We start from the raw sequence: 19,081 nt of genomic DNA, 5'->3' as shown, positions 1-19,081 counted from the left end.
CTGTTTGTATATGTTTAAATTGTGTCTGTGAAATGGTATCTCCCATTGAGAGATACCTCTTATGATGTTCGCATGCGCCCTGGTTACATCAGCCCAGCTGATTGGCAAATCAGCTGTTGTGCTGTTCCGTACGGCGCATGTTCAGTACATACCAGGGACTATTCGATGGGGGGCACTTCTCGACATAATGCCGGCATGCTCCTTAACAATCAGCTATACACTGTTTGTTATGGAGCTAATAAACGCTAATTGCACGTAAAAACACATTAAAAATGCAACACTTGCGTTTTTGGTACGGGTCCATTGAAGTCTATTACATGCAAAAAGCAAGCTACTGCGGGAAAAAAAATCCTGGACCCTTTGCAAAAAATGCACTGGGTGAACATTTTGCATTACAATGATCACAGATGAACTGTTACCATAGTAAAAAGTTGTGAGAAAATACCACCTATCTGTGTCCCGATCTCTCTTTTCCCAAATCAATAACAAAGTTTACAGAGCAGATTTAATAGAGAAAGGAGGGTTAAAGTGGTTCTAAAGGCTCAAGGTTTTTTACCTTCATGCATTCTATGCATGAAGGTAAAAAAAACCACATGTATGCATCGCCCCCCAAATACACACCTGAGCTCCTTTTCGATCCAGCGATGTGCACGAGAGCTGAGCTTCTCCTGGGTCTCTCATTCCTTATTGGCTGAGACAGCAGGGGGAGTCATTGGCTCCTGCTACTGTCAATCACAGCCAGTGAGCCACTGAGGAGAGAGTGGGGGGGGGACAAGAGCCACGGCTGTAAGTCTTATGGACGCATAGAGCGAGAACACACCAGTGCCCCCAGAGCAAGCAGCTTGCTAGGAACGCCAGCAGGGGACCCAAAAAGAGGTGAGATCAGGGCTGCTCTGTGCAAAACCACTGCACAGAGCAGGTAAGTATATCATGTTTGTTATTTAAACAAAAATGAACCTTTGATGTTGCTTTAAAGTTAAAGCTGAACTTTACACAGGCGGCTAAATACAAAAGTTTAATACATAACTTATGTCCAATGTTTTACTTGCTAAAGGATATGCTGCCAGTCATGTGACTCAGGTATGCCTGCATGATAACAAAGCCCCCTTGAAAATCAGGCTGCAGTTAACCACTTCCTGCCTGTAGGCCATCATATTAAGTCCTGGACTTCAGTAAAAGTAAAAGCAATCATAGCAGCTGTTTAGACACTTGATTGCTTTTACAGGTGGTGGGAGGGGACATCCCCCCCCCACCTTCCCGCTGCCCTCTGGTGCTTCTCCCAGCTCTCCTGTGCGATCGGAGAGCTGGAGAATGAATTCACCAGCGGCAGTCATGACGTCACTCTGGCACCGACAGATGTAAACCCAGTTGAGTTTTTTTTTGTTGGAAAGCCTGAGATCGTTTTTTTTTTTTTTTTGGTTTATCTCAGGCTTTCCAGCATAGAGGAGAGATCTGCAGACTTATAGACCCCAGATCTCTCCGTAAAGAGGACCGGTCTTGCCCTATTTCTATTACAAGGGATGTTTACATTCCTTAAAAGAAATCAAAGTGATCAAAAAAGAAAAAGTTAAAAGGGAAAGTGTAAAAATAAAATAAAAAAGCGATAAAAAAAAATAAAATAATTGAAAGCACCTCCATCCCCTCTTGCTCGCACGCAGAAGCAAACGCAGGTCGTGGCTGCATATGTCAACAGCATTCAAGCTACACATGTGAGGTATTGCCGCGAAACGTTAGAGCAAGAGCAATAATTCCAGCACTAGACCTCCTCCTACTCTAAACCTGTAAAAAAAATTCAAAGCGTCGCCTATGGAGATTTTTAAGTACCGAAGTTTGGCGCCATCCCACGAGCGTGCACAATTTTAAAACGTGACATGTTAGGTATCCATTTACTCGGCGTAACATCATCTTTCACATTTTACAAAAAAATTGGGGTATTTTGTTTTTTTAATTCTGCGTGTCATAAAAAATTGCCACGACTGCCATTTTATTCCTTAGGGCAGTGATGGCAAAGCTTGGCCCCCCCACAGATGTTTTGGAACTACATTTCCCATGATGCTCGTGCACATGGGAAATGTAGTTCCAAAACATCTGTGGGGTGCCAAGGTTCGCCATCACTGCCCTAGGGTCTCTGCTAAAAAATCTATACAATGTTTGGGAGTTCTAAATAATTTTTGAGCAAAAAAAATGATGATTTTTACATGTACAGTAGGAGAGAAATGCCAAAATTGGCCTGGTATAGAAATACACCTATTAGCTTAGAAAGCAGGTACACTAAGAAAGTACACGTTATCTAGGAACCTCAAGATACCAAAGATAAGATAAAGTGGTTTGTTCTTATCCAGCCTTCTTTGATTTATGACATTCAGTAATGTTCAATACTTGGATTATTGGTTGTAATAATCATAAAATATTCAAAGTATTCTATTTTGGCAGCAAATTACTTGACAGGGTCATGTGATTTAGCCTATGTGAGCTGCTATTTAAATCAATTCCTCAAGGAAAGAATATTTTTGTAAATTTATCAGAAAGAGACACGCACACGTTTTGTTCATATATGGACACAGAAGTGATGAGGCTGGGTATTTCTTGGAAAAAAAAAAAAAAAAAAAAGAGGACGAGCAGAACTTCCCCTTTTGGGTGATAGTTTCGCTTAAAAAATGAAAAGTGAAGATATCCCAGTTTACAGTACAAGATATTCCATTTTAAAAGTTGTAATAAAAAAAAAAAAAAAGGATGAACAACAGAACTTTATGTAATAAAAAAAAAAAAAAAAAATGGGGAAATCGTTTAGGATATACATTATAGAGAGGTTTAGCAAATTAAATGTCATCTATTTAAGGTTTAAAGTGGTTATGAACTCCAAAAAAAAACAAAAAAAAAAACCCAGCAAGACAAAGGCATAATGAGCTAGTATGCATCGCATACTAGCTCATTATGAAATCCTTACCAAGGATCAAAGCTGTTGCAGTGGTCCCCGTACACCGCTCTGACTGGCGACATGTCTCCCGGAGTTATTTCAGGGATCGTGGGCTCAGGCACTGTGATTGGCCAGAGCCGCGATGACGTCACTCCCGCGCGCGAGCCGCCAGTCAAGGCATGGCTCCTGAAGAAACGGCACGAGCGGGCCGTTTCTTCGGTGCGCAAGTGCCGATGACGTTGGCATATGCGGATACAGCGAATATCTCCTAAACTGTGCAAGTTTAGGAGATATTCATGGTACCGACAGGTAAGCCTTATTATAGGCTTACCTGTAGGGAAAAGTGGTGTAATAACAGAGTTTACAAACACTTTAAGTCTACCTTTTAGAAAGGTTGTCTAATAGCACCTAAATGCTTGTGGCCACCCATGGCTTAGGTTTGTCTCCACTAAAATAAGACCTACCTTGTCTCCTTAACACACGTGAAGGCCACCCTAAACACTGCCAACCATGAAGACAGTGGCAGCCTACTCTCTTGTTCCATTTATACCATATCGGTTGCTGGCAGAAAATGAATGGCGGCTGTACGGACAATCGGATGTTTATGGTTACAGGAAAAAAGGAAGTGTGACCTCTATAACTGGAGATTGAGATAATGTGTTTTCCAACTTTAATGTTAATATTTTACACAAGATTTCTGATTAATATTAACCTGCGGTTGACTAATTTACTCTTTAGCCTAAAAAACGTGTCAAAGAGCCCTGACCCGTCAGTAAATTCCAATCTTTTTAGCCCTCTGTAATGGCATTTCTTAATGAACATTGTAACGTTAACACCTTCCCACCCAGCCTATAGCAGAATGACGGCCGGGCGGTGGCTCTCCTGTTCTGATTGGACATCATATGACGTCATTCAGAACAGAGCGCAGCATCTCCAATCATGGTAAAGAGTCTATGACAGCTGGTGATGCGGCAGTGACACAACAAGGTGAGGGACGTGGTGGCAGCAGGTTAGTGGATGCCCGCTAACAGGACTTATATCTTGCTGGTGGTTAGAATCTTTAATATTTGCAAACAAAATGGTTTCCTATTTAGAATAATAAACTGTCAGCTTTGTAAAGCAACGATATCAGAACCGATTCTAGGTTAATAGGTTAATCATACTTACTGTAGTTGGAGAACTACTCCAATTCTTTTATTTAATTAAAACAATAACATTGCCGGTGCATGTTATCTCAGCTTGCAGAGTTTGGATTCAACATATACAGCCTCATGCTACATAACTAAGCTCCATTTCATGCTGAAGAAACTAAAATTATTAATGCTTTTTAAAATAGAAAACTATCTTTGGATAGATTTTTACTCCAAAAGCACTTTATTAAAATTAATTAGAAAAAAAAAAAAAAAAGGATCTGACTGAAAAAAAAAACAAACCATAGATTTTTGACCACGCTGCCTATAGGGAGCTTTTATAGAGTGGCCTAAGGAAAATATATGGTGCTGAAGTTGCCATTTCACGGGCGCACGCAATTTGAGGTTTGATGGGTATCTATTTACTCGCTGCAACCAAAAACGCACTAAAACACTCAAATCAAGCGTTTCTATGCATTTCTACAGAACAAAAACCACTTATAAAAACACACAAATCTGATTTGAGCTACAAAAAAAAATGCTCCAGAACTTTTTGAAGCTTTTTTTTGTGAACCAATTCCATAGAGAATAGTTGATTTTTTAACCTGCAACATATTGGAGCTTGGAGCTACAAAATGCTTTTTTTTTTTTTGCACGTTTTAATATATACCTTAATTCCTTCTTCTAGGAATTCCCTTCTAAGGTAATGCACTTACATACAATCCATAGATACAGGCATAACATAAAAACCGGCAGACATCGTTCTCAAGGATGGTGTCTCGACCCCGCCCAGTGTGATGACGTCACTGCCCAGCTGACGCGTTGCACCCTGATTGGCTTCCTCAAAGGATCCTAGTGCATTACCTAGTTTTTTTAATAAATATGGATAAAGCGGTCTGTACTATTGGATGTCTGTGCTTCCTCTTTGGTTCACCTGCTTCTGAGAGATTGATTGCCATTGATGTTCACCATATGGAGAGAAAAAGGAATTAGGATATTGTTGACAGAGCGCATTTGGTCATTGAATGCACAGAGATTGCATGGTGTATGGGACTATTACTTGGACTACAATATATTTTTGCACAATGTATGCACTTTATCTTGCTGCACATATTACAGGCGGTTTCCTAGTTACAAACATCCGACTTACAAACGACTCCTACTTACTAACGGAGGGAAACAACAGGAAGTGAGAGGAAATCTACCCCTAGGAAGGGAAATTCAATCCTGGAAGAGTTATTATGGGAAAAAGGTGTCTCCACTGAAGCTTTATCACCAAGGCTTGCTTCTACAACAACCCAAAATTTTCAAAATCCAAATGTCATTGGGGCAGAAAGTGAGGTGAAATCTTCTGAACAGGGACAGCAAAACAAACATTACAGGGTTGTTAACCCTTCCCTATGCTATCCAGCTAAAAGAATAGTTTTCTTGGCTGGAGCTACACTTAAAAAATTGACCTGTTCAGACTTACAAACAGATTCAACTTAAGAACAAACCTACAGACCCCATCTTGTTTGTAATCCGGGGACTGCCTGTGTATGTTTTTTTTTATAGGATTAGAATATAATCAGTGTTAATTTTGGCAGGAAATTTCTATTTCGTTTTGGTCCCATTTTAATCATCTGCAATAGTTTTAGTGGTATTTAGCCGAATAACTGCCCTACATTTTCGGTGACTGAATCTGCCCTACATTTTAGTCGACTAAAATCGAATGGGTTTAGTTAAATTGTAATGCATTATTTAAGCATTTTTCTAGAATTTCCAAACGGATTATATACTCCTGGGGTAAACATTTGAATATGTTATTATTTATGGTATTAAGTTTTGAACAAACTCACAGATACAGATTTAGTCACCATGGATGGTCTGAGGAGGCCTGTATTGCACAGTGCTCTGGACCGTGGTCAAGGAGGCCTGTAATGCACAGTGCTCTGGGATGGTGGTCTGAGGAGGCCTGTAATGCTGCACAGTGCTGGATGGTGGTCTCAGGTTTGAGGGATGGCCTGTAAACAAAACGGAATTGATTTTTGTCATAGTTTTTGTCAGTGGACGAAAATGTACTGTACTTTTAGTTTACGTCACTGACGAAATTAACACTGCATTTGATTCATTTGACACTGTATTGATGTATTTATACACTATATTACCAAAAGTATTAGGACGCTTGCCTTTACATGCACATTAACTTTAATGGCTTCCCAGTCTTAGTCCATAGGGTTCAGCTTCAACTGTTCTGGGAAGGCTGTCCACAAGGTTTAGGAGTGTGTCTAGGCCAGTCAAGTTCCTCCACCCCAAACTCGCTCATCCATGTCTTTATGGACTTTGCTTTGTGCACTGATGCGCAGTCATGTTGGAACAGGAAGGGGCCATCCCCAAACTGTTCCCACAAAGTTGGGAGCATGAATTTGTCTAAAATGTCTTGGTATGCTGACGCCTTAAGATTTCCCTTCACTGGGACTAAGGGGCCAAGCCAAACCCCTGAAAAACAACCCCACACTATAATCCTCCTCCAGCAAATGATTTGGACCAGTGCACAAAGCAAGGCCCATAAATACATGGATGAGCGAATTTGGGGTGGATGAACTTGACTGGCCTGCACAGAGTCCTGACCTCAACCTGATCACTTTTGGGATGAATTAGAGTGGAGACTGCAAGCCAGGCCTTCTCGCCCACATCAGAGCCTGACCTCACAAATGCACTTCTAGAAGAATGATCAAACATTCCCATAGGCACACTCCTAAACCTTGTGGACAGCCATCCCAGAAGAGTTGAAGCTGTTATTGCTGCAAAGGGTGGGCCAACTCAATATTGAACCCTGCGAACTATGACTGGGATGCCATTAAAGTGATTGTAAAGCCTTATTTTTTTTTTTTTTTTTTTTTAACAGCAAACATGGTATACTTAACTCTGTGCAAGGGTTTTGCAAAAGAGTGGCCCCGATGTTCCTCTTCTGGGGTCCCACCCCGCAGCGCTCCTGGCTCCCCCTGTTCTTGGGTGCCTCGTCGGAGAGCCGCATTCCAAGGGGGCACCTGTGCGGGTGCACTCCCGAGTCCTGTTGCTGCGTCCATTGACACAGACAGCAGGACTTGGCCCCACTGCCCGGCTCACGTCACTGGATTTGATTGACAGCAGCAGGAGCCATTGGCTCCCACTGCTATCAATCTATCCAATGAGAAACTGAGACAGTGGCTGGAGCTGCTGTGCTCGTCCTCATTGCTGGAATGATCGGCTCAGGTAAGAAAAAGGGGGGCTCTGGGGGCTGCTGCAGCACAAAAGCTTTTTCACCTTAATGCATAAAATGCATTAAGGCAAAAAACTGAGGGTTTACAACCCCTTTAAAGTTCATGTGTGTCTAAAGGCAGGCATCCCAATACTTTTGGTAATACAGTGGGGGAGGGGGGGCGGTGTGATGAATGGGTTACATTCATAACAGCTGTGATTACTAGTGATCTGTGATTGGCTAAAGCCAATTACATGGTACAGGGTGCTGTGATTTGCCCAGGTACCATGTGATAGCGGTGGGCCAATCACATCAGCACTCTATAGGGAAAACAGCTGTTATGAATAAAATTCATTTACAACAGCTTTGTTGACATAGTGATCATGTGACCGAAAATGGCTGGGTACTGGGATCTGCAATTTACTGGACATATCGGTCATGGGAGCGGCGCACTGCACGCCACTAACCTATAACAGGCTAGATGATGTACATTTATGTGATCCAGCCAGCGCCATCCAATGAATGTACTGTGGGCAGGTGGCAAGTGGTTAAGATCACAGTAAACAGAGTAATGGGGCGTACACACGGTCGGACTTTTCGACCGGACTGGTCTGACGGACGCCGACGGACCAAATCCGGCGGACCATCCGATCGTGTGTGGGCTTCACTGGACCTTCAGCGGACTTTTCCAGTCGCAAATCTGACAGACTTTAGATTTGGAACAGGCTTCAAATCTTTACGTCGTAACTCCGCCGGACCCAGAAATACGCTCGTCTGTATGCTAGTCCGACAGACAAAAACCCACGCTAGGGCAGCTATTGGCTACTGGCTATCAACTTCCTTATTTTAGTCCGGTGTTCGTCATCACGTACGAATGCGTTGTACTTTGGTGTGATCGTGTGTAGGCAAGTCTGTTCGTTAGAAAGTCAGTCGGAAATCCGTCAAAAGTCCGCTGGAAAGTCTGTCGAACCAGTCCGGTCGAAAAGTCTGCCCATGTGTATGCGGCATTAGGCTCTCTCACTTATTATATTAAAGCAGAATTAAACCCAAAGACAAACATTTATTACAAAGCAGCTTACCAATTATTAGATGTGGTGCCTGCAATCATTTTCTTTTTAAAAGCTTTCTTTCCCTTATTTTAACCTGAAGATCTGGTCAGTACATCTATTGTTTTTTTTTAAAGAACAAGCTGTCCTGCAGATGCATTACAATGATCAGCTTTTATTTTTATAATACAGGAGGAGTGTTACAGGTCAGATCACCAGGTGAAAAAAGCCTAAAAAAAAGAAAACTAGTGCATCCACCACATCTAATGACTGGTAAGCTGCAATATACAACATTTTCCGTTTTGGGTTTTATAACGCTTTAACCTCACTTACACCTTCACACATACTGGTTACAACATCACTCTCTTCAGATAACACTCCACACCTCTGCTGGTCACCAATTATTGCACTTAGTATTACATGCAGTACTTACCAGTAGGAAACGATCAGTAAAGTGAGCTGCTCCTCTCTACAATTGATGCTGATTCACACACACACCCTACTATGTTCCAACAACATCCTCTATAGCTACAGAGCATGTGCCAAGATCCACCTCCCATTTATTTTTAAAGTGGAACATTACTGGAATAAAAAAATGGCTTTTTTTGATACAGAAGAGATTTACTAAAACTGGAGCGTGCAAAATCTGGTGCAGCTCTGCATAGAAACCAATCAGCTTCCAGGTTGTATTGTCAAAACTTAATTAAACAAACTGAAGTTAGAAGTCGATTGGTTACTATGCACAGCTGCACCAGATTCTGAGTGCTCCAGTTTTACCCTAGGGCAGTGATGGAGAACCTTGGCACCCCAGATGTTTTGGAACTACATTTCCCATGATGCTCATCCACTCTGCAATGTAGTTGAGCATCATGGGACATGTAGTTGCAAAACATCTGGGGTGCCAAGGTTCGCCATCACTGCCCTAGGTTCACATCTATGTGGCTGCAGTTGATGCGTTTTTCCAGCTCGTTTTGCGGTGCGGTTTGCATTTTTAAACCCACGTTTTTGCATGCAGGTTTAATGCTTTTTTTCTCTTTCTCTTTAACAAACTGTGATAAGCTAGTTGTTAAGGAATAGTCCGGGAAGCTGGTCGCCGCGTCCTTAACAACCGATGAGTTATCAGCTGTCAGCTTAATGTAAAAAAAAAAAAGAATTGCCAGCAATAAACCTTCAGGTCTGGTATAGATGTTGAGGGGAACCCCACGCAGAGCCCCCCCATGCCCCAAAACCCCCACCCCATGTTGTGGGCATGTGGCCTGGTATTGGTCAGGAGGGTGGGTAGCTCACTCCCCCCCCCCCCACCCCCCCCAAAGAGTCTGGTATGGATTTGACCAATCAATATATGGCTTTTGGGATTTTTTTTTTTTGCCAAAAATATATAGCAAAATACAAATTGCCCTAAATTGATGAATAAATTAATTTTTTACTTTTTTTTTGTACTGGATGTATTTTATAGCAGAAAAGTAAAAAATATTGTTTTTTTTCAAAATTGTCGCTCTTATTTTGTTTACAGCACAAAAAATAAAAACCGCAGAGGTGATCAAATACCACCAAAAGAAAGCTCTATTTGTGGGAAAAAAAAGGACATCGATTTTATTTGGGTACAGTGTCACATGACCACGCAATTGTCAGTTAAAGTAACGCAGTGCCGTATCGCAAAAAAGGGCCTGGTCATTAAGGGGGTAAAACCTTTCCGCAGCTGAAGTGGTTAAAGAACTGAATCCAATGAATGAAAGGGGCAGGCCAGGGACAGTCAGAGTTAGGAAGAAAGGGCTAGATGATGCGGGAAGTCCTCTCTCCCAGGAATGAGGTGGGCGCTATCTGACTGGCTGCAGCTTCTATTGCACACTGTAAGAAGCTCACAGTGTGCAGTGAGATCAGAGTAAGAAATGTCAGTAAAATTATGCAAGACTGAGGGTAAGGCTGGAGCTCAGATTAAAATATTGCATTAGACTAGGAGCATTCTACCAGACAGGATTGTTTTTTATAACCTTCTTCTTATCGGAAAGAATGAGTCTACAAAGGAACGGGAAATACCAGCTTGGCTAGAAAAAGGCTCTCTGTTTTCTGGAAAATGGTCACATTCAAGAGAGATGATGTTACTGTTCTTGGTAATCCATTCACAGCTCTGTGTGCTCTCATGTCACACGCATTTCCTTATGTATTAAATCATATCGTTGGAAGGCAGCCCATTCACTTTGCATGCTCTCTTAAAGCGGTATTAAATGCAAAACCAAAAATGTTGAATATCGCAGCTTACCAATCATTAGATGTGGTGATCTGCACAATAACACACCTTCTGTATGAGAGTGCCTCTACTCTGGATGAAGGAGCACAGGGACACCTTTGGACAGCAGCATTGTCAGTAGGGCTAAAACTTATTGACATAATCAATTATATAACTAGTTGTCAACTATTTTCTTTATCAATTAATTGGTCTGCATACAGAATGCATTATTTGGTTTACATAGCAGGGGAAGCAGTGAGCACACAAACAGTTCAATACCCCATTCATACTGTACATGTCAGTATACACAGTGCAGCACACATACTGCTCAGTACACCATTCATACATGTCAGTATACGCAGTGCAGCACACATACTGCTCAGTACACCATTCATACATGTCAGTATACACAGTGCAGCCCACATACTGCTCAGTACACCATCCATACATGTCAGTATACACAGTGCAGCCCACATACAGCTCAGTACACCATTCATACATGTCAGTATACACAGTGCAGCACACATACTGCTCAGTACACCATCCATACATGTCAGTATACACAGTGCAGCCCACATACAGCTCAGTACACCATTCATACATGTCAGTATACACAGTGCAGCACACATACTGCTCAGTACACCATCCATACATGTCAGTATACGCAGTGCAGCACACATACTGCTCAGTACACCATCCATACATGTCAGTATACGCAGTGCAGCACACATACAGCTCAGTACACCATCCATACATGTCAGTATACACAGTGCAGCCCACATACAGCTCAGTACACCATCCATACATGTCAGTATACACAGTGCAGCCCACATACAGCTCAGTACACCCTCCATACATGTCAGTATACACAGTGCAGCCCACATACAGCTCAGTACACCCTCCATACATGTCAGTATACACAGTGCAGCACACATACTGCTCAGTACACCATCCATACATGTCAGTATACACAGTGCAGCACACATACTGCTCAGTACACCATTCATACATGTCAGTATACACAGTGCAGCACACATACAGCTCAGTACACCATCCATACATGTCAGTATACACAGTGCAGCACACATACAGCTCAGTACACCATCCATACATGTCAGTATACACAGTGCAGCCCACATACAGCTCAGTACACCATTCATACATGTCAGTATACGCAGTGCAGCACACATACAGCTCAGTACACCATTCATACATGTCAGTATACACAGTGCAGCACACATACTGCTCAGTACACCATTCATACATGTCAGTATACACAGTGCAGCACACATACAGCTCAGTACACCATCCATACATGTCAGTAAGTGCCTGAGAATTTGTGAATGTGAGAGGAGTAATGCCTCATGGGACATGTAATCCTGGGCAGAAGAAGGGAGGGATTGAAAGTGATTCTAAAAAGGCAGAAGTTATTTTTTTTTTACCTTTAGGGGCACTCCATACTATACTTAGCGGCTTGTTATTGGGGCACCCTGAAAGCAGGAGCCAGAAGCACCAGTGGGGGACCCCAGAAGAGGAGGATGGGAGCTGCTCTGTGCAAAACCATTACACAGGAGCCGATATGACATGTTTGTTATTTTAAAAATAGACTGACGATAATATAAGGCATTACAATTTAATTTAAAGGAGAAGTATGGGTTTTTCTTTTTTCCCATAATCATACATACCTAGGTGAATGCAGAATCGGTCCCCCGGCGCCTCTGCACTGAGAACCGAGCCACGAACATCACTGATGGCTCAGTTCCCCGAGCTTAGAGCTGCTGCCTGTCAATCAGCATCTCTCCTCTCTGCTCCTCCACACTCACTGGAGCTCAAAAGCTGTGGAGGGGTGGGGAGCGGCCATCTCAGTGGCTCGCTGAAAGCGTGAGACTGCCATCAGTCCAGGCAGCTGGCGGATCCAGACTTCCGAAGTCGGGATGATGCGGTGCCCGAACTGATCTTTGTGACGTCAGCAGAGAGCGGACTTCAGACCGCTCTCTGCTAAAAAACAGGTCACAGGAGTGCAGAACAGATTGCACTCCTGTGACCCTTGGGAGAAGCCTAGCCAAACGAGCTCAGGCTGGACTTCTCCTTTAAAGTAAAAGTCTACCAGTATTCTGCATTATATCCATGCAAAAAAGTCTCAGCCTTTAGTACTAGTTTAATATAAAAGATGTATATTCCCCTCCACCCTTCATACAACTTCTCCCACACACCGCAGATTCGTCCATGTCGAGGATTCTGAGCTGAGAGCAGGTTCACTGCACGCTCCCAGCACAGGGACTGAGCTGTCAAATTGTCTCTAGTAATGATTGGTAAGGATGAGCTCAAGTGTGTTCGCACAGCCCACGTGCAGAACCCGCCAGGAAGTCGGCACTGCGCTGCGCTAATCACAGGCAGTGAGACATTTCCCGATCTCTGCAGCCGCGCATTGGTCTCACTGCCTGTGATTAGCGCAGTGCCGACTTCCTGGCGGGCTCTGCACGTGGGCTGTGCGAACACACCTGAGCTCATCCTTAATTATTGGGAGCCTCTGGTCATGTGATTGGGCAGTCCTTTGCACCCCGGGACATAAAGACCCAGTTAAAGGGATGCTGGGGATCAATGAGCCTCATTGCACAAAGTAGCAATGCCCACATTTCTTTTGGTCAGCACCGTACACTGAATGTACATTCACATGTGTTGCAATGTGCTGAAGTGCAGCTGCATTGGCTCTTGGCTCACACTGTATATATGTGCTGGGGTGCCATTCAGAATGAACTGCACACCCACATATAAAGAGTGCATTGTAGTGCTTTTATTAATATGTGCTATGAAAAGATGTGCAGGGCTGGTCCTGTTGTTCATCTGCCCCTCTTCTCCCGTCCAATCACAGAATGCCTTGCATTTTGTAAATCGAATAAAGAGTAAGGATGAGCTCCAGCGTGTTCGCACAGCCCACGTGCCGAGCCCGCCAGGAAGTCAGCATGGCACTGCGCTAATCACAGGCAGTGAGACATTTCCCGATCTCTGCAGCCACACATCAGGACAATGTCTCACTGCCTGTGATTAGCGCAGCGCAGTGCCAACTTCCTGGCGGGCTCTGCACATGGGCTGCGCGAACACGCCGGAGCTCATCCTTAATAAAGAGACATATTAGCAATGGGTGAGGGGGAGGTAAGTTGAGAGCCTGTGTCTGCTACTCCTGCACTATACAAGATGGCAAGTCACAGCAGAAGAGCCCAGAAGATCAAAACCTGATAATAAATCTGTAATGAAGACAACTAAAAATTTTAACAGCTTTAGATATAACTATCCACTTTACCATGAGCCAAAGACATGTTATGGAATTTGACTTTGAGGCCCCATTCAATGATATGCCAGGTGTCGCACATATGCTCTTTATCGCTCTACACAGATAGGCAGCCCATCCATTTTAATGAGCTGCCCTACGCCCAGCAAAGTAGCTCATGTATTTTCTTTATAGCGGAGTTCCACCCAAAAATGGAACTTTCGCTTTAAGTGCTGGTGACCCACATTTGGCATGTCATTTTTTTTTGGGGGGGGGGGGGGGGGACAGGTACCCTGCTTTTACAGGCACCCAGCTCCCACTTCCTCCCCTGGCACCAGAAGGAAGATCACCTCTTCCCTCTCTGCAATCTTCTGGGACACGTCACAGGTCCCAGAAGATTGCTTGGCCGTTCAGAGCGCGCAGCGCAGCTCACGCATGCGCAGTGCCCACAGTCGGGTGTCCACAGCTAGAATGCCGGTGCTGCAAAGAGGAGCGAGGCTTTCTGCACCCGCATCGCTGGACTGTTGGACAGGTGAGTGTCTGATTATTAAAATCAGCAGCTTTTAAATGGGTGGAACTCCGCTTTAAGTATGGAGTTTTGAGTGTTTTTTTTTTTTATTTTGTTTGCACAACAAATGCTTGTCTGCCTGCTGCATTTGGGGTGCCATTAGCAAGGAATGACAGCACAAGCGCGATATGCAGTTTTTTTTTGTTTACAAAATGTTATAGCATGAAATCTGGGGTGGGCAGTACGATACAGAAAGCTGCTGTTCTAAATTTTTTTTCCCTGTACAAAAATACCATTATCTCAACCTGTCTACTTGAACAGATGGCAAAAGCAAGGCTGATGTCAATACAATGCTCAAGGAATATAACAGAGGCACCACCTTGTTAATAAGTATCATTTCAATCACAAAAAACGAAATCACCAAGCAATAATGTAAAGCAGAACTCCGGCAAAAAATAAATAAAAAATAAGTAACCAATTAAAAGTCAACATAATAACAACAAAATAAAATGTATCTAGAGCCGTCCCCCGCAGTACTGCTGTTCCACCACAAGATGACCTCAGAGGAAGTGGGTAGAATAATGCTGATCATTATTCAGCCAAGGGACTAGGCCTAGGCTATCATGGAATCCACAATTCAGCACTTGGGGTCTGAGCAGAGAATTATCAGTACCAGGACAATCATATGATCATACGATATGGGGGGTAGGGGCGTTCCATTTAGCATGTGTAATTGCCGATGATGACATGCACTGCTTTTATTTCCAGTGACTTTGCAGGGGGCATCGTGAGGTATCCGCGGGTACTGGAGGGTGTCTAGAAGGGTTGAGATCAGGCGTGTTCAAACACGAGTTCTCACTCTCCCAAGCTATCCTGCTGAAAAGCTGTCAAAGTGGACAGCCAATCATAGGTGATGGAGGCATTCCCTGTCCCGCAGCTGCACGTAGACATGTCCCCCTGCGTATGTGCAGCTGGGAAGCTGGAAATGCTTCCATTGTCTATAATTGGCTGTTTGCTTTGACAGCTTCCCAGCAGGATAGGATTCATGTCAAAGTGCTGAATTTATAAAACTTGTCAGAGTTCAGAAAAAAGGGGGCAGAGACACTCTGAAGAGCTCAGTGAGGAAAATTCTGAGAGCTGATTGGAGGAAAAGAACACCCCCCCCCCCTCCGTACAGCATACAGGAACAGAGCCGAGGCTGTCAATCTGCTGGGGGTCCCTAGCTTGTCACCATTTTTCTCTTGGTGTCAGAAAAACTTGTCAGAAGTGATTCAAGCTGATAGCAGAGGAACGAAGCAGCAGACAGAAATGTCACTTAGTGCTCTTAATTGAGATCTGTACACACTATAGAAGGATATGCTTTGTTCATATTTTGTGTCTGAGGTTTACAACCATTTTAAGGTAAAAACGCCCACTATTGGTTCTCCCCATCCCTAAAAATTCACCTGCCTCCTCTTACCAATCTAGTACAGTCTCTGGCTGCAGCACCACTGCTCTCTTTTCTTGGTCTCACACAAGACACAGGTAATAAAGCAAAAGATTGCCGCTCCAACCTCTCACAGGTGATGGCTCTGCACAAGCTTGAGGAAAGAAAAGGATCCTGGACAGCCGCACACCATAGAAGGCATCTTTAGTGATATGAAAAAGTAGAATCCAAATGCAGTCACTTCATGTACAGGGAAAAACAGGAAAAATAGCTAATGCGTTTCATGCCCTGTTGTGGCACTTATTCATAGAGACACAGGCAGCAGCAGGAAGTATATTCTCCTGCTACTGTGAGCAGGGAACTGGGGGTGTGAATGTGCTGTGTGTGTGTCTAGGGATGCCTACAGCCTGGGTCAGAAGTCTACCCGCATGGGTGCCCCCACAGGACATGACTTGAACAAAACAACACTGCATAAACTTGCGGCGCTATATAAATCCTGTATAATAACAACAGGTAAGTCTAACATTTTTTTTTTTTTTTTAATAAATAAAAAAAAATAAATCATTCCCTAGAACCACTTTAATTTCTTCCTAAAAAACCTGCCAAGCTGTGTGTTTTGTACAGGTCCTGATCTGGGGGAAGAATGTTCTGCCCCCTCTATAGCACCAACTACATGACCTGTAAGGCGGGGTCCTCACACCCTGCATAGTAAATCTCTGCGTCTTACTGTGTAGGAAGTGTCTCTTCTAGCCGGCGGTGCCTCTTGCTTTTAAAGCACACAGCACTGCTTAATCTATTTTCCTGGTGCCAACATGGCAGCACACTCGTGGTCGTATGATGCCATGGATTGGGGCCAGGAAATGAAGATTACGGTAAATGTTTGATACTATTTTCTGTTTTTCTTTTTTTTTTTTTTTAACAGGTCATTCATTTCTATGCAACTCAGCTGAGCTGCAGGTTAGAAGCTGTGGTGTGGGACAGACAACTGCAGACTTAAAGTGGAGCTAAACATGGAATTTTTGTTTTTTTTTTTTTTTTTTTTTTATGTCATAATGTAGAGTATAAGATTTCCTATCTTTTGAGCCCAGTCTTGCCGCAAAGAGTTAATCCAGCTCTGAGCAATCCTCTTTTATTGTTCAGTGAGATAAATCTTGGCAAACAGAAAAACTTTGTCAAATCCTCCCCCTTGCTGTGAGTGACAGGTGATTTACATATCTGACAATTGTGTACCGTTTGTATGCAAGACAAGTTCACGGCACACGCCCTTCAGACAAAAGTCTGACACTCTGTTACTGTAATTCAGGATCATGGGGTGTTCTGTCCATCCCCTGTGCAGGCAGTCCCATTCATGTCACTGGGGGGGACACTGGCTGCTCCCAATATGACAGCTGTGCGGGGGTGTCCTGGAATGCACATGTCATATTGGGAGCTGTGGTGGTGTCCCAACTGACATGAATGGGACTGGCTGCACAGGACACACTCAGGCTGTACACCCCTGTGGGTGAGGAAGAAATGGAAGGTTTCCATGGACATGAGAAAGGGGCGTGTCTTAGAAGGGGGTCTGTCCTGATAGGAGTCTCTGTACACAGAGGTCACACACCCGCCCAACCTGTATAGAATACAGAAACACATGACGTGTTCCTATCAGAAATGTATAGTTAATAAGAAGTGATGCCGCCCTCCTCCCCGCCACCTGTACATATATGGGAGAAGCGACTCTCTGGGTGACATACACACATGAATGGTCTCAGCCGTACAGACAAGCACCGCTCACCATAAGCAGGAGACCCGGGATCGCTCTGTTCCTCACCATCTACCGCCATGTACAGTGCATACACTATCTGTCATTATCAGCAGCGCCATCTAGTGACAGCTCCCCGGGAGTGCCCACAGCCCAGCTAGCACAGGGACCCGGAAGTGATGAGGGAAGGGATAGGACGAGGCATACGTTCCCCCTGTGTTTCGTCAGATTAGGCGACCAGTCAGAATATGTCACGGAAGTGACGTTCCGTCGCCGCCATCTTGCTACACCCGTCACTCCTTCATATTAAGGATACACCGAGAAGGGGGAAAGCGGACATCTTGTTACACCCACCGGAGTTTTGCATCTTATACTTATTTTTAACAGTAAAGTGAGTTTATATTGTGGAATACAGTACTTAGAACTCCGCCTGACTGGTTAGATGTTGAATTTTAAAAGAAGCCAACTTCTGTCAGATTAGCAAACCTATGAGATGAGCAGGCTTGCCGCTGCTTTTAAAATTCAACAGCTAACCAGTCAGACGGAGTTCTAAGTACTGTATTTCACCATATAAACTCACTTTACTGTTAAAAATAAGTGTAAAATGCAAAACTCCAGTGGGTGTAACAAGATGTCCACTTTCCCCTTCTCAGTGTATCCTTACTATGAAGGAGTGCGGGGTGTAGCAAGATGGCGGCAATGAAACGTCACTTCCGTTACACATTCTGACACCTCCCAACAATTTGAGATGGGAATGAGGGACACCTGCTAGCAAAAGTATGTAGGCATAGGACACATCTCCTGCCACACCCCCTTTAAGAAGACTTGACCAAGATAAAAAAGGTTAATTAAATCCACAGGGGCTTTTTTTTACCACTACTATTCATTTATATTGGCTTTTAAAATGTACAAATGCAGCAATTTCGAATTTGGATGAAAGGTTTAGGGGAAACACTTTTTGAAACATAACAAGTGCATATTATATACAACTATATAGATCAGACCAAAATGAGGGACAAATGAGGAGGGACGGAGGGACATTGCTCCAAATCAGGGACAGTCCCTCGAAATCAGGCACAGTTGGGATCTATGGACGGGTCGCCAAATCTGCTGAAACACATGCAATATTCTGCCTTTACCGGTGTCTTCTGCGCATGCGCCGATTATATTCGGCCCATTACACAAGAGATGTGATGGTGGGGGAGCCCAGAGAGCTACTGTAATAATTAACTCGGAAGCGGTTGGGTGTAGAATGTAGATGGGTGTCAGACTATCAGTGGTTGGGGGAGGGAGGTCAGCCACAGTGGTCAAGTCCTGGGAAAAAAAGTGTGTGAGAAGTGGAACTCATCCAAGACCCCCCCACCTCAAAAAAAAAAAAAAGTGTGTGTGTCTATAATCAGTATCTCACAAAAGTGAGTACACCCCTCACATTTTTGTAAATATTTTATTATATCTTTTCATATGACAACACTGAAGAAATGACACTTTGCTACAATGTAAAGTAGTGAGTGTACAGCTTATATAACAGTGTAAATTTGCTGCCCCCTCAAAATAACTCAACACACAGCCATTAATGTCTAAACCGCTGACAACAAAAG

The 19,081-nt window shown here is 43.6% G+C and overlaps 1 protein-coding gene across 4 annotated transcripts in view; it reads right to left on the bottom strand.

Annotated features, from left to right (window-relative positions):
- The window catches only part of ADPRH (ADP-ribosylarginine hydrolase), a 54,880-nt gene extending 37,206 nt beyond the window's left edge, over positions 1–17,674 (bottom strand). The window contains exons 1-2 of one of the 4 annotated variants that reach the window (XM_073633465.1): positions 17,517–17,645; positions 5,886–6,050 (exon numbers count right to left, since the gene is read on the bottom strand). In XM_073633465.1, the coding sequence (XP_073489566.1) occupies positions 5,886–5,906 (21 nt within the window). In that variant the 5' untranslated portion in view covers positions 5,907–6,050; positions 17,517–17,645. Of the gene's footprint in view, positions 1–5,885; positions 6,051–8,746; positions 8,858–17,516 lie in introns of those variants that run through there. The other 3 variants (XM_073633464.1, XM_073633463.1, XM_073633466.1) reach the window with 3 other exon arrangements.
- Between the last annotated feature and the right edge of the window lie 1,407 nt (positions 17,675–19,081).

This window comes from Aquarana catesbeiana, linkage group LG06, assembly GCF_042186555.1.
Source record: "Aquarana catesbeiana isolate 2022-GZ linkage group LG06, ASM4218655v1, whole genome shotgun sequence".
NCBI lineage: Eukaryota > Metazoa > Chordata > Amphibia > Anura > Ranidae > Aquarana > Aquarana catesbeiana.
The sequence above is the reverse complement of the archived record's forward strand: the minus strand, read 5'-3'. Positions and strand labels throughout refer to the sequence as shown.